The sequence below is a fragment of the Dermacentor andersoni genome, chromosome 3, assembly GCF_023375885.2.
Source record: "Dermacentor andersoni chromosome 3, qqDerAnde1_hic_scaffold, whole genome shotgun sequence".
In the NCBI taxonomy this organism is placed as follows: Eukaryota; Metazoa; Arthropoda; class Arachnida; order Ixodida; family Ixodidae; genus Dermacentor; species Dermacentor andersoni.
Window position 1 is genome coordinate 56,091,752 of NC_092816.1, and position 27,500 is coordinate 56,119,251.

The 27,500-nt window shown below is 48.8% G+C and overlaps 1 protein-coding gene across 1 annotated transcript in view; it reads right to left on the reverse strand.

The window, feature by feature from the left end:
• The window catches only part of LOC126520814 (ras-related protein Rap-1b-like), a 131,267-nt gene that overhangs the window by 23,040 nt on the left and 80,727 nt on the right, over positions 1–27,500 (reverse strand). The window contains exon 2 of the mRNA XM_055063253.2: positions 24,543–24,716. Coding sequence (XP_054919228.1) covers positions 24,543–24,716 — 174 coding nt within the window. The remainder of the gene's footprint in view (positions 1–24,542; positions 24,717–27,500) is intronic.

The window sequence follows — 27,500 nt, forward strand, 5'->3', positions numbered from 1 at the left end:
CTGACATCCGCTCCCCGAAATAGGATGGCGTGAGATTAATGGAGAGTTCGGAAGAGTGGCAGAGAGGAGAAAAGAGGAAGTTCTCACTCTGGGAGCGATGCGTGGAACGACGGGAGAGGGAGAGGGAAGACCAGCGCTTCTTTTCTTTCGAAATGGATGGAGCTCACGACGACCTAGAGGAAGAATACACTGCTGAAGGGGTAGCAAAAAGACTAAATATAGAAGAAGGAATTTAAGCGTGTTTTGACTGCTTCTCTGCTCAAGAACTGAGAGGTTCGTGTGGCCGATGTGAGTGTTTCGCGAGCAGCTCGCTAAGAGGGAAGCAGGGCGCGAAATAACCGGAACGACTTAAGGGAAAATGAGGTGAGAGGAGCAGGAGGCTGAAAACTGGCCAGAAAGGAAGGCGGGTCCGGTGAGGTGAAAGGAACTGTGGTAACGGGGGAGTAGGGAGCCCTAGAGATAAGGGACAGGGGCAATACCCCAGGGTTAGGTAACAAAAGGAGACTAAAAACTGGAAAGTCGGTTTACTTGGGGATGATCTGACAGATGGGAAGGAGGCAGTATTGCATATCAGCAAAGGCCAGGGCATAGGGACGCAGTATCAATCAATCAATCAATCAATCAATCAATCAATCAATCAATCAATCAATCAATCAATCAATCAATCAATCAATCAATCAATCGCCTAAGGCTCCCAGGAACAAATAATAATATAATAATAATAATAATAATAATAATAATAATAATAATAATAATAATAATAATATAAAATAACCGAGAGACTACCAAAGTCACGATCTCTCTTTCCAGGATGAAGGTATTCAGAGACTTCCAAGTCGGGAGCGTCAAGGCAAAAGAAGGCATACGGAGAGACAGCGTGAAATGGAACGGCATTACAAATGTGGAGCAAGGGCGAGAAACAGGGAGAGGAGGAAAGGGAAAGCGAGGAGAGGCCGCGTGAGCTCGCATGCGGCGGGCGCAAGAGATAAATGCGAAGACAGAAACGAAACTACTGAGGAAGCTCGGAGGAGGCGAAAGAGAGAAAGACAGAAAGAAAAGGAAAACGAAAGTGAGGTGCCATGGTATAAAGGCGACGGCGGCGGTGGAACTCGGGCACCCTCGAGCAGAGTCGGACTTCGATCGGCGGGGAACGCGCGCAGAGAACGTCGAAGGGTGGCGGGTGCTTCGCGCCTTCGATGCCCGCGGCAGAGGCGCCCGATTGTCAGCGGCACGGTCGGGCGTGGGTGTGCTGGAGGGAACCGACCTTCTCGGCCCCCTCCCCTTTCCCCTTCAGGGACACCACCTCTCCGTTCTTCCTCCGACCTCCCCCGTACCCGCGCTCGGCGACCGCGCTACCACCTGAAGCGCAACGAGCCGCTCGCCAAGCGCCACGTAACGTCTCGCACGTCCCGGCGGCGCTTGGCGCTCGGCACGCGAAATTGGTGTCGCCGGTGTCCGTGACGGGCGGCGAAGACGATACAGCGACGACGGCGACACCGAGAAAGGCATATTAATTCGTGGGGCATAACGACCATCAGCAAAACTATGGCTGTGTGTGAGAGAGAGAGAGAGAGAGAGAAAACATTTATTCGGACCATCGAGGTGGTTGCTCTTGAGGTCGAGTGGGTGGTGTCCTCATTGCAGGACTCCACTGGCCATGGCTGCTTGACGTACTTGCTGGACGAGAGCTTCTTGTCCCGCCAGGGTATCGCCGGTCAGCTGTACCTCCCACCGCTCAAATGACGTGCTAGGCGTCTTTAAGTGTTGAGGTTTGCTCCCGCACCCCCACGAGATGTGAAAGAGTGTAGGGCGTGTGTCGCCGCACCAGGGGCAGATGCCGCGATATGTATGTGGGAACATTTTGCTGTATCTGTGTAGGTTTGGGAATGTGTTGGTCTGAATAAGTCTGAGAACTACTGCCTCTTCAGTGCTGAGCTTTCCGTGAGGCGGAGGATGAATCCTGCGGTTGAGTCGCTGGATCTCGAGTCGGTCGCAGTAATTGGATGGCAGGGACACGAAGGTAAAGGGTGGGGATTGATGGGACGATTGGTTTTGCCCCGCTCAGTTGATTAGCGCTTGAGCTAAGGCATTCGATCGCCCTTTCGTTCCCCTCCAGACCCGCGTGGCCCGGCGTCCACGTGATTTGATGGGATTCTTGCAGCCCCGAGCCTAAAATCTGAGCCGCCAGCAGCGGTGTTCGTCCGTTGGGGAAGTTACGGCAGGCCTGTTGCGAGTCGGTAACGACATGAACTTCCCTGCCTACTCTGTCTTCTTGCTTTATTACTAGCGCCGCGGCTATGGTCTCAGCCGCAGCTGGGGTCTCTGCCATGACGGAGGCCGCGAGGGTCAAGGAGTTGTCTGTCCCGTTCACGGCGGCTACCGTGAAGAGGCCCCCTAGAGGGTACGCCACCACGTCCACGTACGTTACGTACGGGTCACCCTTGAATTGTCGGCGCTGTCTGTCGACGCGAGCCTTGCGTCGTCCTTCATGGAGTTCATGGCTCATGTGCTTCGGTATGGGGTTCGCCTTGATCTTGCCTCTGACCTCAGGCGGGAGTGATCGTTGCCCATCGAGGGCACGGAGCTCCGTTGCCGTTCCGGTCCGGTGGAGGATGGCTCTGCCCGCCGCCGTGTTCTGTAGTCTGGCTTTTTGCGAAGCCATAACCGCCTCCGACAGCTCAGCGAAGGTGTTGCGAATCCCGAGGGCCGCTAACTCCTCGTTTGAGGTGGTGACAGGGAGACCCAGGGCCAGTATACCATCGGTGTAAGTATCGGTGTATATCGTGGCAAGTATACCGTCGGTGTAAGTATCCGGAGAGATTGTACGTAAGAACTATGGGATTGGGATACGCATTCGTTCGTAGTAGACGGAGCGTCAGTGCTTGAGCTCTATCGAGCCGCGGATGAGGAACGAATTAGGTTCTACGGCTGAGATAGTAGTGTTTAGTAATCTCGTTGTAGGAAATCACCTGCTGATGGTTCTTTTCCCCGCTTTTCGTCGGTCCCATACCGAGAGCGCCTTCTCTGAGTGCCAGCAACAACGAAGCACGGCGCTTCATCGACGACCCTGACGCGAATATCGCGGCATCCAATAACCGCAGTCTTTTGCGGGACGTGTTCATACAACATCAGCCGTCCTACACGGCGTGGTTGCTTAGTTGCTTTGGTGTTGCGCTGCTAAGCACGAGGTCGCGGGTTCGAATCCCGGCCACGGCGACGGCATTTCGATGGGGGCGAAATGCAAAAACGCCCCTGTACTTAGATTTAGGTGCGCGTTAAACAACAACCCAGGTGGTCAAAATTAATCCGCAGTCCGGCGTGACTACGGCGTGCCTGATAATCAGATCGTGGTTTTGGCTCGTAATATCCCTCAATTTAATAAATTAGCTGCCCGTTCCCCCAGGGCGCGCATCGAGCGAGTTTTCAGTGTCGCCGCTGGTGTCTTCACAAATAACGAGGGAATGTTACCGACGAAAATTGTGAAAAAAAAAAAGAAAGCAATTGTGGGTGAAGATAACGACACGTGAAGTGCTGCAGAGGACGCACTGACAGGGCTAAGCTAGCTTGTTATATTTACTGTATTTGTCAAATGTTAATGGAGGCTGGTAGGAAAGTAACGTAAGTGCAGTCAATTACACTTTAGTTATTGCACAGTTACTTTCGTGGGACAGTAATTGGAGAATGTCAGTAACGGTGAACGTATGCGCGACGGTCCTGATGCTTGCAGGTCAGCCGTAATACCGTGCATTGACCATTGTATTCGGATAACTAGGCTGGTATAATAATAATCTAAAAAATACACTGCTGCATTTGGGCATTGATAGAAGATAAATTGGAGGCTACGTGGGTCACGCCCAGAAGTGGTGCAATGGCGCGTCAATACGAAGCTGTGTATTTCAAGCCACTTTCGCCTAATGCGAGAGGGTACCGAAACCACAACGTTCGCATTACTCGTAGGACTGCGTGTTTCTTCCCCACCGTCGATAAGTTCATTCATCCATAAGTTGTTTCATTTCTCTTGTCTACATTATTTTCCCCATTTCAATTTCAACCACAGCTAATTTCCCCTTGTGCTTTCCTTCGCGTCATTGCTTGTTTGCTTTAATATGATCATGAGTGGGCAACTCTCGAGCATTTGGGCCGTTTATTTTTCTTTTCTTGATGTACAAATTGCTCTGCGCTGGCTATGTTTAATGTTTGGTTTAGGACACAGGATACAATGATACATTTTTTTTCTGTTCATGAACGATTATCCAGTCCAGAGCGGACGCTGCTATAGGACGCCACAATTAGCCGGTACCGGGATGTCAACATGGCGCCGGCACCCGTCCTTCGTTTCGGCCTGTTCTCTGGCTGGCGCCATGTTTTCTCTCCCTTTCGCGTCCCCATATCACATTTCTACCAATTCAGGGTAGAAAACCTGACGTGCGTCTGGTTAACCTCCCTGCTGTTCCTGTTTGCTGTTTCTCTCTCTCTCTCTCTCTCTCTCCTAGCTTGCGGAGCTTCTTTCCATGTTAAGAGTGAGATGTACCGGCAGCGTAGTTAAATATAATACAGCCTGAATTGATGTCTACGTCGGGGCAACCAATGATCACCCGAAAGTCTCTACCTTCCTGTGATCGCTTTCTTTTTTCGTGTTTCGGATTTCTAAACTTTAGGCAAATACTTGTACAATGGCATATCACGCTGTGTTTGTTACTGTGCTGTTTACATTGGTGTGTGTCCGAACTACTCTGTACATATATTGTACTACTCTGAACTTTGTAAAGGAGAACGCGAGGTCCTGTCAGGCTGTACGCGCCTTTAGCGTCGACCGCTTCACAGGCGCTGTCTAAGAAACAAATGAGAAAAAAAAAAAATGATGTTGCCTTTGGTGCGCTCTTTAGGCGTAGTGCATCCCACTAACCGTGCATAAGTATTTGCACCTTTCAACTACGCGGCTTCAGAAGAACTGCGCTACTGTTGGCACATAGCTTACGCATTCATTGTGTTATTTTTTGTTGATATACCAGCAGTATTTCCGTTGCGATAGCAGTGTGTTCAATGGGGCTGGTTGGTTCATCTTTGCGAGTTCGTGATATTTGGAACGTGAGTGGTTTCCGAGTGAATATGAGTCAATGAGCCTGCATGGGATTACGCGCGAGCCTGTCTGTGTGTAATTTTGCCGAGCGTAAGCTCGAATAGAATCGACGTCTGACAGCCTGCCGCGGTAGCTTAGTGGCGATGGCGGCGGCAGCGCTGCTAAGCTCGAGGTAGCGGCAGCTTGGATGTTGGCCGCAGCCTCATCGCATTTCGATGGGGACGAAAGTTCAAATACTTTCGTAGAGTTAGGTTACGTTAAAGAACCTATAATAGTCAGAGTGCTATTTTTTTATTCGGACGGTGCTCTAAGTTCATTTTTACCGAAATTTGGCAGCTCGAACTAGTGGCAGTGATTTTTGTACACTTTTCGGAACGATGCACCTCCCCGCTTCCGCATGCCCCACATCATTCAAGCGTGTGCCAGCGATGACGTAATTTCCGTTGAAGACCCTTGCGGCAAGAAGGCGAGCGGGAGACGTAGTTGCCAGACTCTTCTACGAAAAGGAAAAGAGGTACGGCGCGCTTTTATTGGTATAGATGCGCATGTGTTGGACGCCTCTTTCCAAGTGTAAGGAGAACGAGTTTCAACCGATGAACAAAATGTGAATCTAGACTTCCCCCTGTGGCGTACCTTTATTCTTTACCCTCTTTTCTCGCCGCTTTTTTTTTACTTTCCCCCACCCATTCGACTTTCCGAAAGCCCTTTCATCACAATCTGTCCCCATTTTTCTTCCGTCACACACTGTGTTGTGCCTGCGCCCTTGATAGGTCGATGCCAAGCTCTGAAGTGTGAGGCGTGCGCCGCATAACCGGCTCCTCCAAAAGGACTTATCGCTGTGGAAAAGAGTTTTATGAAAGGGAACAGAAGAGATACGAGAGGAAAAGCGGGAGATAATGCAAGAAATAGCACCGCTGCTGGCATAGCAATTTTTTCTTCGTATTCGTCTTTTCTTTGTACTCGTAGCTGCTGTTCCGGCATAAATGGATTGGGCATATATACGCTGCCTTTACCCTACTGCCACTTTTATCTTTTCTTTTTTTGTTTTTCTTGTAATTTTCTTTCTTTTTTTGATGGAACATGGCTAGCGAGCGAGAGCGTAAAACGCCCTTGGCGTAAAAGCCCAGCTCCGAGAAAAACGCGAAAGCGTGCTCGCTTTCAAGTTCGGTAAAAAGAAACGTTGATTTTGGTTTCATTTTCAGACGCGTTTACGGCTGGCAGACTCTGAAGTAGAGCAAATGAAAAGAAAGGAAAAGAGAAAAAAATCCGCAGATTCCAACACAATGTTGGAATCTTAATCACGCGATGCTGCTTTGACTTGGCGAGGTAGCCACTGGTAGCGGATGACACAAGCACAGCCTCACCGCCTACAGTTGTTAGCTCTATATGTGTCACTGGGAAGACGAAAGTGACTGATGCATGATGCTTGTCCAAGGTACCTCCCTGTCCCCTTTAACACTTATCTCTCGCTCTCTCTTGTCGAGGGAAGCCTTTGGTGAGAAGCGTACGCAAAGCGAAGTACTACAGATATTTTGAACCTATTTAGGGCTTCTGTATCACTTTTGTTACTGTGGAACAAACCCATTTGAAGGTTTGGCCAAGAAGAGGCGCATAGCCCTGAGGTTTACCAACTCAGCTGCACTGACCCAACTTGCCTTGTGGGACATATACCCAAGGGCCCCGAAGTTGCCTACACAGCAGTACAACAGCCAAAATCAATTTGTATATTAGGGACGATGCCCAGTGACCAAGGTTGCCCAAAATTGCCCAGTGACCAAAACAAAACATCGCTTTAAAAGGCGCCTCCTGAACTGGCACAGCCAGTAGTTCATGCTTTCGCGTACCTGCAACGTCTTTCAATACATCGCAAATACGAAAAAAAAGAAACGAAAAAAAAAACTGCATTAGCTTTACCTGGAGTCAATAAGCCGTGAAACGAGAAATCAGCTTGCTTTGTGTACTTACGAAAAGTTGAACGCTTCAGAAAATATTATTATATGGTATTATGCGATAAGAAAACCGTCCCAATTGAAAAAAAAAATCGTGAGCCATTCCACTATGTGAAGGTGCATGACCAGCGAAGCTGATCCGATAGGCGTTGAGCTTCGAAAGATGAGTTGGCACTTGTGGGTACACGTAACCGTTCGTCGTCGTGAAACGTGGAACGGCACTCTTTAGCCGACCCTCCCCACACACACCACACACACAAAAGTCCCACACACACTCGCAGGGGGAGCACCGCCTTGACAACCCCAACGCACGTTACCGTTTCTCGTCGTCCCTAACGACAGCGATTGCAGTGAGGTCGTTATCAAACCATAGTCTGTCACAGACACTGCAGGTAGAGTCAAAATGACGACCAGGCAAGTCTCTCTGGAATCTGTCGTTCGCACCCTTGAACTCGACTGCGTTGACCCCTTCGGCGCTTGGTGTCATTCGCTGTCTCACGCTATGCTTCGTCGGTTCTCGCTAGTAGCTCCCGCGGGCAAGCTCGTCAGCCTCCGCATTAGCGTCCGCACGCCATCGACGATCGGGTCGCTGCTCCTTCTGTCGCTCTTCATAACGCGCGCTGTTATTCTGAAGTCCCGACGACGCGCGGCCTATCCATTGCACCGGTGAAACGAAACTGAGATCAATTACGTGTTCACATATAGAGCCGTGACGTCAGCCGCGCTCGAAAGCTCAATTGGTGATGATGATAGCTTTTTTGCACAACGGAGCCAACTGTGGAAAAGGACAACGATGACGAACGCGCGAGCAACGGCATGAGCGCGTTCGCGCGGTCGCGCCGAGGTGCGCCAACGAAGAGGATAACGCTCGAGCCATTGCTGATGATTAGAATTTCAGCTCGCATGCAGTCTCCACAAAACCCCGGATGTGAACCATATACAGCTTCGCTGTAAAAAGAAATGGAAGCGGCAGCGGTTCTTAACGCGTGTGATCTCAGGACCGTAGAATACTGTGTGGAAGTGGACTCACACGGCCGCGAATGAGTCCTTTTAAAGCGAAAGCTTTATTAACCTCGTCGAGCCGAGTTTCGCCGTCGCCGCGATTTTGACCTTCATTCGACCGCAGCTGTGCCGCAGCCTTGGCAACGCATCACGTGACTCGCCGCGCCGAGCTTCGTCGCCAGCGCCGCCGGCTTGTCACATGCGCTCTCCGCGGCTGGGTCGCCGCTTGACCACGTGATTCGCACACACCGGTACATAAACTGGTCGCCGCCAACCGCCGGCAGCAGCACGCGATTCACAGCGCGCCTGGCTGAGGAGCGCCGCTCAGCACACTTTGGGGATACGCACGTGAAGACAAACGTGGACGTAAGCTGGCGGAACTTATGTCCACGCTGGGCCTTGCTCTCCACACAGACTCTGCCCACCCAACTCGCGTGGGTAACTCAGTGACCCGGGACACGTGTGCGGACCTTACCCTCACCAAAAACATTCAATAGGTAGACTGGGTCAACACCGAGGAAACCCTCGGTAGTGACCACTGCATACTCAATCCAGCTATTCGCACCCATCCATTGGCAAGACCTTTCGCACAGGCAAAATTGCCCGATTGTACCAAATTCCGACAAACATACACCAACTCGACCCCCATGCAGGAGCAAGGGTACCATGTCTGGTCCCAGCAAGTGGTTTCCGCCCTTCGCTCCACGGAAAGCCAAATTCAACTCTCAGAGGCGACCCTGGAGGTGGACAACCACCTCCTTCACCTCTGGGAGGCCCAGCAAAGCCTTGTCCACCGATGGCGCCGGCAAGAACACAATCGGAAACTCAAAATTCACATCGCCGAGCTCACCCAACGAGCGGCAGAGTACGCGGCCCAACTCGCTGACTTTAACTGGGTGGACCGATGCAACAAGGCCCGCAACAAATGTCCAGCCGGAGTAGAAACACTCGAGAACTCGAGCAGAAACAAAAGAAAAAACAACTCAAATGAGCCATTCACAGCTTCGGTGGAGAGACTTCAACATTGGCATGCAAACTCCGAGATCAATACCTCTGTACTCAGCAGGACCCCATATTGCCCACGTGCTCGTATGCAGGTTCCGAGAACGCGGAGATGGGCCAACCGTTCCAGCTACACAACGTGAAGGCAGGCCTTGCAAAAATGAAGCGAGGAACGGCACCGGGCAGGGACAAAATCACAGTCAAATTACTTGCCAACCTTCCCGACTCTGCCTACTCCACACTCCTCACTTACACCAACTCCATTTGGATCGGGGAAACAACCCTCCCAATTGATTGGAAGACCGCTCTGGTCACCTTCATTCCCAAAGCTGGTAAAGCCATCAACACAGACAACCTCCTCCCCACCTCCCTTACTTCTTGTGTAGGAAAATTAATGGAGATGATGGTGCGCGACAGGCTGTCTGAGTTTCTGGAGAACAAAAATGTTTTCGCAGATACCATGTTCGGGTTCCGCCCACACCGGTCCGCACAGGATGTCTTGCTTCAACTTGACCGAGAAATTGTGGACCCGATCGAGTATCCCCTCAATGACAAAGTAGTACTCGCTTTGGATTTGAAGGGGGCCTTCAACAGTGTGACCCACGAAATTGTTCTAACACTTCTTTCCCAAACGGACTGCGCCCAAAACACCGTTAACCACATTAGGCAATTTCTCACTGACCGACAATCATACATTCGGATTCTGGACAGCGAACACGGCCCATACCAATTAGGCACGCGAGGGACCCCGCAGGGAGCGGTCCTCTCGCCCTTCCTATTCAATTTGGCAATGATGAGACTTTCCGCTCAGCTGGCGAGGGTCGACGGCATCCAGCACGCGCTGTATGCCGACGACATCACCATCTGGGCTAAACACGGCTCGGTAGGAGAAATGGAGGCCAACTTGCAGCAAGAGGCGGACATCGTAGACAACTATGCCCGTCGATGCGGCCTTCAGTGCTCTCCGTCCAAATCTGAATTTGTGCACATACGCCCCTCATCAAAGTGCACCACCAAAATCGACCTCTCCCTTAACAGTGGACCCATACCCGAACACGACGAGATCCGAGTACCGGGGCTCTTCATTCACAAAAATCGCAGAGCTGACACAACATTGGCCAAATTGCGTAAGGTGGGAGACCAGGTGGGCCGGATGGCCCGCCGGCTTTCGAACAAGCGCGGGGGGTTACGATACAAAGACGCCTTGCGGCTGGCGCATGCATTTGTAACCGGTCGAGTCCTATACCCGGCTCCATACTTCCACCTACGCAAATTTGACGAGGATGCACTCGAAGTCATTATCCGTAAAATCTACAAGCCTGCCTTCGACCTCCCGGTCAGTACCTCCAATTAGCGCCTCCTGGGCCTGGGGATGGTAAACACCTTTAAGGAGCTGCGAGAGGTACACTTGATGAAACGACACACGAGACTCTCTGAAACGCCGTCGGGTCGCCGCCTCCTTGCCCAACATCCATCATTCAATACGCACGGAAGAGCGCGTACATATCCCATCACAGTGGAGGTGTGCCCTGCACGTGCGCCCTCTTCCGGCCAACATGACACGAGAGGACCATAGACACCTCGCGCGGGCGGAAGCCTTGGCTCGCCACTACGGACACAAACACGGAGTCTTCTACGTGGACGCCTCCGGCCCGTACCCTGGGGGTTGGTACACGGCCGCAGTCGTCCACCAAAGCACTGCAATAAACGGACTCACTTTCCGTGCACACACCGTCACACACGCGGAGGTGGTTGCCGTCGCGCTAGCCGCCGCAGATCAGCACTCGCGGGTCATCATCACCGACTCGAGGGGGGCCTGTCGCAATATTGAGCAGGGGTACATACCATACCTTGCCTACATAATTTTGCAAAACAGCGACTATCTCGGTGCCCCCTCGCACCGTACGATTATCTGGAATCCGGCTCACATGGGCCTCGAGGGAAACGAGACGGTTGATGCCGTCGCCCGCGCGCTCACTTTCCGGGCATCACCCTCGTCCCCCACCGATCCGGATCCCGGACCCAATCCCGCCTATACTTTCAAAGAAATTGTTGGGCTCTACCAATCTGGCCATTCCATCTATCGTAAGCCCTGTAAGGGCCTCACAAAGGCGGAGGAGCGCGTTCTCCTTCGCTTTTACACCAAAACTCTACTGTACCCGGCAGCCTTAAAATACTTTGACCCCGCTTGCACGGGGAAGTGCCCGCGCTTGGGGAAAAGTCCTCAGACATATTCCACATGGTGTGGGCATGTCCAAAAACCCCAAATCTAACCCCCCCCCCTTACCCAACCCTTCCTGGGAGGACTGAGAGGCAGCCCTGCTCGGCTGCTCTGACCTGACGGCCCAACGGGCCTTGGTCGAGCGGGCCCGGGCAGTGGCCGACGCCAATGGGCTCCCGTAAGGAGGAGCCCACCTAGCGTTTGTGCAGAACTTATGTAAGTATATGTTTTTAAGACAGACAGCGCTCGCCTAGTCAGTGCGAGCTTCGTCAAGGATGAGAGCGAGGCCGGGCAGTCTTCTCTGAACGTTGCGCGGGAGCTAGAGGCTTTGAGCCGTCGTCGCCATACGGCCTCTGAGCACCCCGCGGATATTGCCCGGCGAGCTAATTTACTGGAGAAGGTCCGGAATGCAACAGGAGTCGCACCGTGGAGATCAATGTAGCGACCGTGTTCGCGCCCTGTCCGTTTGTGCTTCGACGCTGCGCATGTTCGCGCCATTTCTTTGCATGTCTAGCACGTGCGATTTCCCTGTGGCACAACAGGCGTCGCACCGTCGAACGATGCGTGCCTACCCAAGCCTAATCACAGTCATCTCTAGCCACCGACCTAGGCACAGCCGTCATACCTGGCTTAACGATGATTGTATATCTAAATATAATAATTACAGCTAAATCAAAGTTTCATCAAGTGAAAGCAAGACTTAACCAGGCTAAACCAAGCTTTCGCTTTGTATGTCCAGGGTTAGCTGAGCTAAGCCGCAGACAATTTCTTCTTTTTCTTTTTTTTTTCAGAATTTGGAGCGCGGAATTCATGCCCAGATTCGTTGCAGTGAGGAAAGGGCTGCTTGAAACTTTTTTTTTATTAAGCGATTTGATACATAAAATTATAATCATAATCAGTAGCAGCCTATTGTATGTTCTCTGCAGGACGAAGGCCTCTCCCTACGGTCTCCAGTTATCCCTGTCCTGCGCCAACTAATGCCAAGTTGCATCTGCGAATTTCCTAATTTCATCACCCCACCTAGTTTTCTGCCGTCCTCGACTGCGCTTCCCTTCTCTTGGCACCGATTCTGTAACTCTAATGGTCCACCGGTTATCCATTTTACGCATTAAATGGCCTGCCCTGCTCCATTTATTTCTCTAATGTCAATTAGAATATCGGCTATCCCCGTTCGCTCTCTGATCCACACCGCTCTGTTCCTATCTCTTATTGTTACGCCTAATCTTCTTCGTTCAATCGCTCTTTGCGCGGTCCTTAACTTATTTTTGAGCCTCTTTGTCAACCTCCAGGTTTCTGCGCCATATGTTAGCACTGGTAGAATGCATTTATTGTACACCTTCCTGTTCAGTGACAGTGGTAAGCTTCCCGTCAGGATCTGACAATGTCTGCCGTATGCGCTCCACCTCATTTTTATTCTTCCGCAAATATCCTTCACATGATCAGGGACCCCTGTGAGTAATTGACCTAGGCAAACTTATTCGTTCACAGAATCTAGAGGCTGAGTGGCGATCTTGAACTCTTGCTCTCTTATCTTTGTTTTCTACATATTAATCTTCAGCCCCACTATTACACTCTCTCATAAGGCCCTCAATCATTTCCTGTAATTCGTCTCCAGTGTTGCTGAACAGGACAATATAATCTGCATACCGAAGGTTACTGAGATGATAACCGTTGATCCTCGCTCCTAGGCCTTCCCAGTTTAATAGCTTGAATGCTTCTTCCAAGCTAGCAGTGAATAGCATTGCAGATATTGTGTCTCCTTGCCTGACCCCTTTCTTTATAGGGAGCTTTCTATTTCTTGTGGAGAACCAAGTTAACTGTGAAATCTTTGTAGATATTTTCCAAGATATTCACGTATGTGTCCTGCCCTCCTTGATTACGTAATGCTTCTATGACTGCTGCTGTCTCCACTGAATCAAATGCCTTTTCGTAATATATGAAAGCCATATAGAGAGGCTGATTGTATTCTACTGATTTCTCGATTACCTAATTGATGACATGGATGTGATCCATTGCAGAGCAATCCTTCCTGAAACCTACCTATTCTCTTGGTTGACTAAAGTCCAGTGTTGCCCTTATTCTATGGGAGATTATCTTTGGTGAATATTTTATATACAATTTGCGCAACTGCATCTAAAACCCTTGGCTTTCTGAGGCGCAACTTGCAAAATTCATCTGCTGACGTGCGTAAATTAGCATACCTGACATTCGTACGCCCGAAATTAGAATTTGCATCCGCTGTATGATCACCGCACCAAAAATATTTATTAACCATGCTGGAACGCATCCAGAACAGAGCTGCCCGATATATAACTCGGAATTTTGATCGAAAGTCAAGTATAACGCAGATCAAGCTCGATATTTCTTTACAGCCTCTAGACATCCGCCGCAAGATTGCTTTGCTCTGTCTATTTCACAAATACGTTCATTCTGATAAGCCATGCATATTACCCCTCGAAACCCCCGTCCGTACGTCCTCAAGATTACATATTCATTTTAGCTTCAAGCGCATTTTCGGTAAAACCACTGCTTTCAATTTATCTGCTGTACCTCGTGTCATATCCCACTGGAATGGTCTTCCCGACGATATCGTCACGATAACTGATCGTAAAATATTTCGTGAACGCCTGTGCGTGCTTTTTACCTAATCTCCTTCCTCTTATATATCTGCTATGCTTGATCATGCTGTGCTTTGTTTTTTTTTTTTTAGTTCAGCCACTGTACAGTTGTCTTAGGTTTATTTTTGAGTAGTTTCCATTGTACTTAACAGTTCTTTGTTACATTGCCCCCCCCTTACTCAATGCCCGACAGGGCCTGTAAGGTGTTTTCTAACTAAATAAATAAATAAATAAATAAATAAATAAATAAATAAATAATACTGGAAGTAAGCTAATGGGCCTATAATTTTTCAATTATTTAACGTCTCCCTTTTTGGGGATTAGTATAATGTTGGCGTTCTTTCTCTTCTCTGATACCCTTGAAGTCGATAGACAGTTCGTATAAACGGCCGCAAGCTTTTCAACCATGATGTCTCCTCCATCCTTGAGTATAACGACTGTTATTCCATATTCTCCTGCCACTTTTCCTAGTGTCATGTCTTGCAAGGCCCTTCTAACTTCATCGCTAGCTATAGAAGGAGCCTCTGTAACCTGTTCATTACTACTTCGAATGGAGTTATCGTGGCTGCTCTGGGTGTTGCACAGGTCAGTATAGAATTCTTCCGCCGCTTTTACTATATCTCCGAAATTGGTGATGGTATTACGCTGCTTATATTTCAGTGCATACATATTGGCTTGTCCAATGCCAAGTTTCCTTCTGACTGATTTCATGCTGGGTCCATTTTTTACTGCTTCCTCAGTCTTTCTTACGTTATAACTTCGAATATCCCTGATTTTCTCCTTGTTGATCAGTTTTGATCTATCTGATTTCTTGAGTTGATCACTTTCAATCTTTGTCCTTTCTTTATGAAGTGTTTCGTTACTTAAGAGAGCTTGCCCACTGGTTGCCTTGGTGCCTTACCTCCCACTTCATTGCTGCTTCGGGAGCCAGCTATAGTTGCCGTTTCATTCATTACCTTTATGTCATCTTCATCTCTCTGTTCTAAGGCAGTATATTTGTTTGCAAGCACCAGTCTGAATTGGTCTGTATTTATCCTGACTGTGTCTGGGTTGGCCTGTTTCTTCTTGGCTAAATTTACTCTTCCTCTCTTCATATTGAGGTAAATCATAGATCCCACTAACCTCTGATCGCTGCACTTTGCCCTACCTACCATTTCTACGTCCTGCACTATGCTGGGATCGGCAGAAAGTATGAGATCTATTTCGCTTTTTTTTCTTATGGGCTTTTCCAGGTCTACTTCCTGTTGCTGCGCTTCCTGAAGAAGGTATTCATTATTCGGAGCTTATTCCTTTCCGCGAAGTCTACCAACATCTCTGCTCTAGAGTTCCTAGAATCGAAGCCGTAGATGCCGTTTGCTTGAGCCTACTTTCCCCCACTTTTGCATTGAGGACGCCCATGACTACGGGATACTGAGTTTGCACTCTTCTCATCGCTAATTCAACATCTTCATAAAACTGTTCTATTTATTCATCTTCATGACTGGAGGTTGGGGCGTAGGTTTGTACTACGTTTATTTTATACATCCTTTTTAGCTTTATTACTACTGCTACCCTCTCATTCATTCTTGAGTATCATAATTGACAGACATATCTTGTAGAGCCCCCATGTATTGTACATGAAGAAGCGTTTGACAGGCATCCGTCGCTTTCGCAAGTTGTTCGCTGGAAAGACCTGGGGAGTGTCCACAAGCGCTATGCTGCAACTATATAAGGTAGTATTTCTCAGCTTTCTTGCGGTACAGCTTGCCAGCATTGACTAATGCAAAAAAAGCGTACGTACTATTCAAATTTTTCAGGCTGAGGTGCTCCTGATTTGTGTAGTTGCTCCTCGAAGTGCGTGAACGGCGGCAACTAGTACAGTCGCCAGAGATCACCTCATCAAGACCCACATCGCAGTTGAAGCGCTAAGAGTGCACGTAAGGCACCTTGCCCGCACTCCTTGCCACCATCTAGCCTCTCTACCTGCGGATAGACCACGTGCCTCGTTCTGCCAAACGGTCTCCGCACGTCGTCAGGCTGTACCATCTTGCTTCACACCTGACGCGAGACCTTCGATTCCTCCTTGGTGCCTCATTCAACCAAAGATCAACCGAACAATACCTGGCGTCCGGAGAAAAAGCAGATATGACATTGCCGACTCTTAAACAGCTTACTTTACTCCTATTAATTAAAAAAAGTACCGGTATTACACCCAAATATACACCGACGGCTTCATGCTGTCGAAGAGCTCTACCACAGCGGTCGTCATTTCAACAAAAGCCACCACTATCAAGTTGAAATCTTCTCATTTGACAACGTCGACGGCAGCAGAGCTGGCAGCGCTTCGAGTCGCACTACACATTATTAATGCCGAACCAACACACAAAAGGTCGAGGCTCGAAGACGGCACTACAGTGTTTATTGTAAGCCTTACGGCGCGGTCTGCATGAACAGTTGGTATTAGAAATCAAGGGAAGGAAAACAAGAGGTGAAAGGTAGAGAGATTAACCAGATTAAGTGTCCGGTTGGCTACTCAGGACAGAGAGGCCGTACACCACCTGACTGAGAAAGGACATAAAATAATTTTTCAGTGGCTGCCAAGTCACTGTGGCATCATCGGCAATGAACGTGCCGATTAAGCTGCTGGTTCGGCTCACGTAGAAGAGAATCGCCTATCGATCCCGCTGTCCAGGAGAGATGCTGCAAGGATGCTCCGCCTACTTGTACGCCAATGCACTACATCAAAGTGGAATGAACCACATTTTATGGACGCCCGTTCTTACACCCAGGACCTTAAGCCTAAGATTTCCGCTAAGACTTGCCCAAAGAGACGCGACCCTTTTGTGCAGGCTAGCGTTGCGCCTCGCGTTTACCACTGCCTACACGTTCCGCATAGCGATGGCTGACGTCGCAGCATGTGGCGATTGCGGCGACGTGGAAACAATTTGGCATGTTCTTTGCCGGTGCCCACAGTACAGTGTGAGGAGACAATCGCTTTCCGTCGTGCTGAACCAGTTGGACGAATAGCCTCTGTCGGAAGAAATAATTTTGAAACATCGACGCGACTTAGCGTCGCATCAGAAGGCCGTGCAAGCTCTATATACTGTGCCTCTTGAGATCGACCAGCCTGTGTGAACGCCTGTGATTGGAGCCCCTTTTCTGTTACCTGTTTTTTCCTTTTTCTTCTTTTTCTCTTTCTTCTAGTTCCCCCTTTTTCCCTCTCGCTCTTTGTTACCTTTACAGTCCTTATATCCCCCACTCCAGTGCAGGGTAACAAACCGGAAACTCTCTTCTGGTTAACCTCCCTGCCTTTCCCCCCTCTCTCTCTCTCTCTCTCTCATTAATGCTGTAGTCTTTGTCAGTGTTGCCCGCTACGTCCTCATGGAATAGGAGTCCCACCCCGCGTGTCTTCCTACCTGGGATTCCTCTATATCAGAGTCCGTGGCCGTTAGTCAGCAGTGTATATATAAGCCTCACCAATTCTTCTAGCCTCACTAAGGCCAATAATATCCCACGCAGTGCCTGACAGTTCCTCAAAGAGTCCTGCTAGGCTAGCTTCACTCGAGAGGGTTCATGTGTTGAACGTTGCCAGGTTCAGTTTGCAGTGGCGGTCTGTCGGGGTCCAGACATTCTTAGAACCCTCTGCTGCATTGCAGGTCCGACCGCCACCTTGGTCAGCTGCTCCGCAGCTGCTGGGGACTGAGGGCCATTGGTTGATTGATGGAGCTACGAGGGAGGTAGTGACCGAATACTACACCAGGGAGGCCAAGTCCTTTTCTGGTGTGGGAGTGTCTTTTGTTGAAGCTTAGTGGACCTTGCTAATTTGGTTGCACCTGGACTAGTATAGCCCCACTGTCTCTCGACATTTTTTGCCAGTGTCAGGTGCCACTCCAATCCTGGAGATGTGGTGTACTGCAGGAGGATTCGAACATACGACCATCACATTAGAAGCCAGATGTTCTACCTTTGCTGCAGACAATCCTCCAAATAAGATACATTATCCTTATTTGGATCACATTGAATGAAGGAGTCGCTTGACAAACTTTGTATTTAAGGCTTTTCCCATGCACAGAAATGAGAACGCGTTCCAAGCCACAATGACTATGATTTAATCACATCGGCCAGAACTATTTGATCGCGGAATACGGGTAGCTGGAGTAGCTTTGTCATTGTTTTTTGTTACATTATTCTTGTGGGCTTCCTTCCGTTAACTTCTTTATGATTTCAATAAACCCCATCTTGATTAGAAAGCCTTACGCACGTGCCACCTACGGCTGAAATCTTCATGTTTCATTAATTTATCTATCAATTTAATCCACTGGCTATTTTTGGGTGATTTCTATGAGATATCTGTAAACTACCGTGTAAACCGCAATACGGACCACCTGGGGTTCTTTAAGGTGCACCTAAATCTAAGTACACGGGTGTTTTCGCATTTCGCCCCCCATCGAAATGCGGCCGCCGCGGCCGGGATTCGATCCCGCGACCTCGTGCTTAGCAGCCCAACACCATAGCCACTGAGCAACCACGGCGGGTTCCGTGAAGATGGTCGAACAGCGAAGCTACGGTGCGCCGCCGTTGAGCTTCGGCTTCTCGGGCACGCAGCTCGGGGTCGGCCCTACGACGACGAGCCCGTTCACGAGTCAACTCTCGCTGACGCTCGCGGTAGGCAGCTTCTTCCTCAGGAGTAAGCATTACTCGGGGTCTTCCCATAGTTGTAGCTGGGATGGAATGTGCGGAACCACTAATCCAAAGCACCGTATATCGTGTGCAAGACCCACCACTGGAGATGCGGGAGCTGCAATCGTGTGACGATTGGCTGGCTTGGTTCGACGATTGACGTCTTTGTCTTTCTTAATGAGGTTACACAGACGTTCGGCTGCGACGCTGAGAACGACGTCAGTGAAGGTATGCCCGCAGTCCGCCGTTGTCGCTTGCGTTCGATGTCTCGAGTTTGCTCGGTGGCGTTGTTGGCAGCATCCGCCCGGCATTGCCGCTTGCGATTATTCAAAATTAAATTGCTTCAAAATTAAATTTGTCCGTCACGCAAGACAGTGAATGGCTCATACCCCTTTAAGCAATGGCTCATACCCCCGTAAACGCGGCCTCCCCATTACGGCGACCGAAGAGAAGTGAAATTCTACACTGGTATGACGAGCGGCAACGGAGCCAGCTGTGGAAGAAGACGACGACGCTCGAGCTATTGCTAATGATGATAGTTTTAGCGAAGTCCGACAACGACGGCACAGGGTCTGCATAAACGGCTTCGCTGTAAAATCATTAATGTCCATTTGAACGCCGCTGAGCGGTCCTTCAATTTATTAACTCCTCGCGAGCAAGCGAGCGCGTTGAGACGCTTGACGCGTTTTGCATTAGCGTATTATCCGAGTAGTCACTCACTAACATATTATTGGCGCATAGAAAAAGTTTATTTAAACAAGGGACGATATGAACACTGAGTCACAATCGCGGCAGAATCCCACCAGGATGAGTAGTCAGTGCCTGAAGCCGAACCTTACCGAAGGGCCACTAGATGCCAATTTGTATAGCCTTTATTCTTTCTCAACGTACCTAAGTTGATTATTTTAGAATATTTTTAAGAATCTTAATAATTCGCAGAAACGCTTAGGTGTTGCAATGCAGTTGCACACTTAGCATAAACATTTTGTCGAACTTTAAAAACATGTGCCATCTATCGATAGTACAGAATAAAGTAAAGGTTAGCCAGCCGCTACAGGCAACCACCATTGACCCATTACATTTTCATTTCTGCGTTAGCTCAATCAGTAAGAGCATCTCACGCGTAATTCGAAGAGGCTATGCTCCACCTGCGGCTAGTTGTTTTTTCATCCAATTCCATTTCCATTAATTCATCATTTCTTTATTTCATTTAATAAGTACTTGTAATTTCCCCTATGCTGCCCTTGGTGTCTTTGTTTGTTGGTCTCTTATGATACAGCGTCTTAACGTGGGCCGATCCCTAAGGCTTCGCAGTCTAACACAGCGTCTCAAAGAGCAGCCTGTCACGGTGGGAAAATGCGAGCAACTGTAACGTGACGCACACCCCAGGCTTTTCAACGCCCGAGGGAAGCATGCCTGCGATCGTGCGCGAACGGTTAGGGCATTTGGCTGCACGCTGTGATAGAAGGGGTAGGTTCGATCCCACCATCGGTCATCATGCAATACTTCATAGCATTATAGGTGGACTTCACCGACATTTGGAGACCTCTAACTCTATAGGTGCGATGAGCATACGTGAGTGCATCACGGCGTGCACGAAATCGCAAGTTGGCTACAGATACGAGGTACAGAAAGGTTACTTTGATGATTAAGAGCGCAAGGTCGCCTGCGACGCGTGCGTGTGCTGATGTTGGGACGCCACGATCATCACGTTCAAAGTATGCGGTCGCGCTTCGAAAATTTGCGGTGCGAAGTTGCGGACTACTTTCCTGCGCATTTATTTTTATGTTTAACTGCCTAAACATTTCTATGCTTACCCTAAAAGAAACTTGTCCATCCGTCAAGTAAGACGAATGCGACGGCTCATGGCCCTTTGAACAATGGCTCACACCCCGGTAAGGCAGAGGCTACAAGCGCTCAGCAGAGCGGAGCGAACGGTTCCTGCATTAGTTGAAATCACCCATGCAACACACAGACCAGCATACGGTTCAGTAAAGAACGAGCTCAAAACAAGCATCCGAACCATCAATAAAGCTCTGCATATCCCCCTAAGAAATTGTAGCGGTAGTTTTGCAACAGCTTCGCTGGACATCCAGGTTGATAGGGACTGATAAGAGTTGATAAGGATCGGATCACGTTCGATAAGGTTGATAACGACCGACGAAGGTTGATAAGGGTTTATCCTTGTCGAACCAAGTTTCATAGCATTGATAATGACACCAGGCTGCCTGGAGATGAGCGGGTGTCACAATGCTTACGCATACTTAGACAACTCTCAGAGGGGTTTCTGCGTGGATTCTTTTTTTATAATTGCGACAGCAGTTAGCAATTATACGGATATTCCATGTGCATTCCCGTAGGGACCACCGCCACAGCGCTGTCCTAGTATCGACGGTTCGTGCGTGGCACACACGTGCAGGTTAGAAAGATAGTTGTCTGGCACTGCCCTTTTGAATGAATATCCGCGGGAAGCAGAAAGCGCCAGAATGCGTGCGCTGTGTTAAGCGCATGTGTTCTGTCCCTTTCTTATTTCGCGCTGATAATTACTCACGGAGGCTAGATGACGTGATGAACGAACTACGGAATGAAGTACGGGAACATGAATGCAGTGACATGAGGAAAGGGGGAAAAATGTCGACGAGGACGAAGAGTTGAGCGGGAAGGCGCGCTGCACGAAAAAAAAAAAGGACACACACAAAAAAGGCAAATAAGAACCAGAACCAATCGTTTAGATTCAGGTATCTCAGAGGAGACCAATCACTGAGAACCGTGGAGCTCCGAGGAGATCAATCACTGAGGATCACGAAGCCGGGAAGATAATAAAAAATAATTAAAGTTTAATCGAAGGACTTTACCTAAACGCTCGAATAAAGCCAACCGTATTGTTGTTCGTCGCATTTCCTCTCTTAATCCTTGGCAGCGCATTATCATATGGCGTTATAAATTTACTTCGAGGTATTTTTCGGTCGCTCGTGATGGAAATCCTCTGATACAAAGTATAAACCGATATGTCAAAAATCGGTGGTAGTAATGAGATAATTTCATTAATAGTACAGTAGTAAGGTGCCGCATGCATCTGACGGCAAGATTAACCTGTCTTTGTTTTTTTTTTTCGACTGTCACTTCTGCTTCAGTTTTGAGAAGGATGAAGGCTGACGTACAATGGGATACACATGGAGGTCTTAGAAGGCTATACCCTCATCAGACACGAAAAATATCCTAGCGACAGTACACCTTCCGAAGTTGATTGTTATAAGCGGCTAGAAATTGGAGTGGCGCCCTCTCGAGAGTGACGTCACGGCCAGGATGCAGCTCGGTCGGCTGCGGCGCATGCTCCTTCGCTTCTTGCACATTAGGAATAAGTGCGCGCGAGCTATGCTTCCTGAAGGACGTTTCACTGCTTTCTGCTGCCGAGCTTCAAGTGCCAGTTCCACTTATATCTAAGCTATACGGCTCTTAAAAGAAGAGGCGTAGGTAATGGGAAGTACGTGTTGAGGCAAATGGATCCACGGGATCTTGTAATGCAGAAGTGCATTATGCAAAAAAAAAAAAAAAAGGAGAGGTGAGGCGTGCAGACAGGACACAAGAGTAGAGAAGTGGACAACACGAATGCCGACTATCAACTGAAGGGAGCACTGAGGCGAAAAGGAGAAAGAAGACACAAAACTCATCTGCGCAAGCAGATGAGCAGATGAGTCCACTTCTCTACTCTTGTGTGCTGTCTGCACGCCTCACCTCTTTTTTTGCATAATGAATCCTTACCAACTAGCTCAGCTTTCTGTCGTTCTACGGAGCGGTGCGCCGTGCATGTTGATAAATCTTATTAAATAACATTGCCAACAAATACATCGTGGAAAAATTTGTGCGTTATTTTGCTCAGCGCGTGAGGGTCTCCTGTATTACTTATAGTTACGGCGGCCAATGCATTTCATACGGAACAGCAGCCTTGTCATTTTGTGTGAAAACTACAATTGTGCATATATGACGGATACCGCCTGCAAACCTTCCATGGAGCTTCCGTTGGTCTGATGAGTTGTTTTAGTCAAGCGTAGACACTGTATCAACTCATAAAAGGAAGAATTAGGCTTGCATTTTCTACGAACTAACTTGCCACAACTGCCTCTCTTCCCTGCAACAGTAGCTAAGAAAAGGTGTTGTCTAGGGCCCTTAGTACGACTGCTTAACTTACCTGGACGGAAATTACCTGGGATAAAAATTTTGGGGTCAAGAGGAAGCTTAAACTCGAAACCAAAAGCAATTTCCCTATTCAAATACGCGTAAATCGCAGAAAAGCTTTCAAAAGGCAACAACGAAGCCTATTTCGAATTAAATTTGTTGCATGCGATATAGGAAGTTAAACATTAAGAACTGTAGTGAGGAGAAGTTAGATGTGGGACCTTAAATATTTTACAAAAATTCTCATTAATTGAAAAGGGGTAAGCATAGAAGCACACAGTTTACGAGAACATTACTCTGCTAAAAAAAAATCAATAACAGACATCGCGGTACTGCAAATACCTGCTGTTAGAGTACCTTAAACAGACAAATTATGTACATGAGTTCAGAGCTTATGCGGAATCGTTAGTGTTTACGAAGGTTTCACAAAAGTCATACTCACAAACTAGCGGTATTTTTCAGAGTCGTGTAAAATATATCATATTTGAACACTTTAAATTTGTTATTAGGTGCACTTTACAGAATTTTGATAGGGTGCCTCTTATGGCTAAGTTAATGCTGCAAGATTGGTAGCCGAGTTTCTTGAAGTTTTGCCAACTTCAAAGTACTTTTCTAAGATAAATTGGTGGAATCACTTGGAAGCTCACTTCTTACAGTCAGTGGCTTTTTACGTTTTAGTTTAAATGCCACAAACCTCATTAAATTGGCGATTTCTTCTTTCCCATACAACTTAGATAGGAGCTCCCAAGGTAAAGCTTTTTTTAACGATCGATAGGCAAGACATTAGAAGCGATGTGGTGGTTCATATAACGAAGCAGCCTTCATTAGACGGTATGGCACACACTTTTGACATCGGCACCAACCGGCCATCGTAATGGCGAGGTACCTACTGCTTGCAAAACCCGTCCGTTAATTACAACTTCGAATTGATACCACGAGGCGGTCCTTTACAGCACCAACTGGAGTGCCTCTGCTATACCCTAGGCCGTAGGGCCGAGCTTGAGCTGTCTGTAAGAAGAAAACTGAAGTACATATGCGCGGTGCTATGTTTCGAACTATCTGGATGCGAGTACATTCGCGTCGTCACTGCACGAAGCACCTCCATGTTAAGAAGGCACCAAAAGCCTCGCATGAGTGTTCTCGATTTTAAACAGCTCATGGAAATGTGATTTCACTGTGCCTGGCACAACTGACGAGGCTTGGAAGTTTTGTTGGCTGAAACCACATGGTCTCAAGGGCGTATCTAGCCCAAGAATGTTGGCCCGAGCAGCTCTGTCAGATTCGCAAGAGGAACCTGTCATGACCGTTCCAGGATCAACACAAATCTGTAAATCACTGATCTGAGTTGAACGTGCAACAATAAAGAAAGGGAATAAATACCGGCGACTGCCTTTTCATGCGCTGACAACTGACAGACTCAATTCGCTTCACTTTAGTTAGTTACTGCCTCCTATAACCGGCGTCAGACCACCTACTTCTAGTGCGCAGTCCACAGAACAAATGACGACGCCAGAATCTCGATTCCAGTGTTAGTTCAGTCCCTACGCTACTGCCGGACGTTTCTGTCTACAAATGCCAAAGCGGAGTGTTTTTTTTTTACCACGTACCATTGGTCGTGACGAGGCAAGTTACAGGAACTGGAGAACGAGCAAAAAAAGAAGAAAAAAAAAAGCATGCCACCCGCGTTCAGAACGCCCCGTATCCTTCCCGTCACAAACCCTTGCAGCTCTGAGCCTGTGGCCCGTGCCGGCAGATGGTGACGGGTTGCCGAGAACCGGTCCCCTTGCTCCGAACACAGGTTCGATAGCAAGACACAGTCCGCTCTATACACGTACCTCTAATCTTGGCGATCAGATGCCAGAGCTGGGCAGCCTCGTGGAAGGACTGCATGCTGTCGAGGGAGAAGACGAGCACGAAACCCCGTCCCGATCGGATGCTCAGCTCGCGCATGGCCGGAAAGTGGTGGGAACCCGCCGTGTCCAGGATGTCCACCGTGTGGTAAATGCCGTCTGCAAGAAGCACAGCCGTACCACGTATGGTCAGTCACTCAGTTGACCGAAAACCCGCTTTAACCGCACAAAACCCAAAGCATTTCTTTTTTTTTTCTTGCTTCGCATCAGCTTTATATATCTAGATTCCGATTCAAGCACGGTAAACCTAGCGCAAGGCCCATAGTAGCGCTTTTGATACGCAAAGCGCGTACGAGCCGCTCTATAATGAGAAAAAAAAATCCGTTAAATTTCTTCGATGCACGGTGGTATCGAACCGACGCCACAAGGGTTCCTCAAGGACAGCAACCCGACGCTTTAGCAGGCTTCGCGCGCCACAAGTGCACATGATATGTGCCGCTTTTGAATGACCAACATAACATTCATAACAACGCTTTCGGGAGCTGCGCCATTGACGCACTGGGTACGTGCGCTCTACAATAAACAACTTGGGTCACTTGATTAATGTGCCACCAAGTGTGCGTGAAGCGGGGGAACGATTCTCAGCGTTCGCAGGCGTCGACGCATCGAGCCTCTCGTCTCGGAGGCAACGCGCGGAGTACTCGACAGCGTCGCCAGATGGCGCAGCGCGTCCAGAAACAAGCGCGAGAGAGAGAGGAACCCGTCTGCCGCATGACATGTTTCTAAGCGTTCGCACGCACCCGCGCGCCATGCATTTCGGAGGCCATGCCCACGCGCCTACGAGCACAGCAGCCCAGTGCTCTAACCAGTGGCGCAGCTAGGAATTCGCCTCGCTACACCTCTGGCTTTAACCACTGCGCACGTATACGATTGCGTGGCCGTCAGTCGCTGATGACGTCACGATCCGAGTGTACATTTCTTGCACTTGTACAGTACCTACGTGGAACCGAACTTCCGGCATGTCGCAGGCTCGCGTCGAACGGCTGGAGTGAAAATCATGCCGTTGGTGTCACACGATTATCTCCGCCGCCGTCCCGCTGCTGCTGTTGTCACACACGAGCTCGCGTCAGACACATACCGTATTTATTGGTATACAGTACGTTACCCAGAATTACATGTTGACATATAATCGTCACCAAATAGTTTCGACATATATTCGTGAACAAAGCCAGCAAAAGTATCGAGGCATCGGAGTTGCCTCATCGTGCCTGCACCGTAAGACCAGTCTGTAGATTATTCAGACTTGTCTTAAGCAATGCTGCATATCCAACGCACTCGACGGCATCGAACACGACGTCGCTTTGGCCGTCAAGGATGCCTGCGGGGGGATCTGAAGAGGACAACTTTATGGCAGTTCTCACGAGGATGCAGCTTGCGGCAGTGACTAGCGAGATTTAGCAGCCGTGCTTATAATAAATAAACGTGCGTCGTGTTGAAAGTTCTTTTGATATTCTTAAGAGATATGATATATCTATGTTCGAATGATCTTTTATTTATTTCTCGGTAAGTTGAATGTATAAGTGTCGACCTATATTCGTGTTCGACCCATTTACGTGTATATACGGTAGCTGTTCGTCTTACACAAACACTTTGGTCCACCTGATAACGCTCTGCGCATTCCCAAACAGTGCTGGGTAGCCAGGTACTAGCAACATGCTTCGCATAACATTCTTTCTTTTATACGCTTTCCTTATCGCAATGTCCAACAGACCCACGTGCGAGACATCCAACAGCGATGGGACGCCTGCACATATTATGTGTGTCTGCCCACGATATAGCGCCCAGAGACAAGTGATGTGCAGAGTACTGGACCAGTTGGACAGTCGTCCACTATCAGAACTCAAAAGTTTAGGTCAGTGCTCCCAAAGAACATCCGCGGTGAAGGCTTTACTCGCGTTATTAAGGTTCCTGCGGTGTACGGCGCTTCACGATAGGCTTTAAGAAAGCCGCCCCCTACCGCTCTATAGCGTACGCGGCCTTGCTCGTGCTCCTCTCTCTTTCTCTCTATTTCCCCCTTCCACTCTCTCTTTTTATCCCCCTTAACCCTTCCCCACGTGCAGAGTATCCAACTGGAACTACCTCTGCCTTTCTGTGCAAATTCTCTCTCTCTCTCTCTCAGCAGATGTGGAATCTACCTCACTCTTTCTTCTTTTATTTTGCTAGATAAAACAACCCCCACAGCTCCTTTAAACCCCGCATCATTTTACCGAGGCACGTGTACACGACGTGTATGCCGAAGGGATGCTCATTTTTGCCGTGACAGCACAGGTGTTTCTGCGAACCGCTCAGATAGGGAGACGGGGGGGGGGGGGAGGGGGGGAGGCGTGTGTCACTTCCGCGAGGTGGCAACGGGCGCACGTGGGAAGAAAAGATGGTTAGCTTAAAAGGCCCCGCAGCTTCGAGGACTCTCACGCAACTGCGACCATTTTACTTTTCTTTGCCCCCCCCCCCCTTTTATTTTTTTCCACGTTGAGCGGCTGTAACGGAGGCAAGAGCCCGCGCAAGATTCAGGCCATTGCAACGAAATCCAATAGGGGAACGGCGGCGGGGACGTTCTCGGAATCGAAGGCTTCTCGAAGAGAACGTCTTTGCGCTTTATTCGAAAGACTCCTGGGTGCTAGGAGCTGTCACTAAAATTGACTGTAAGAGCCCGCTGCTATAATAGTGCCGAGAGAGAGAAAAAAAAAGACTCGTGAAAATCAATGTGCAGATATGTTTCCTATACCAAAAGGGGAAAAAGAAAAAATCAGCCGAATTCAGCGATTTATTCGGCTCTGCGCTCATTTACTGCGACAGCAGCAAGCCCTCATAGTGGAAACAGGAATCGTGTTTAGGCACTTCTTCCTCGCAATGAACACACACACCGCTGCCCTCGTCAGCTAC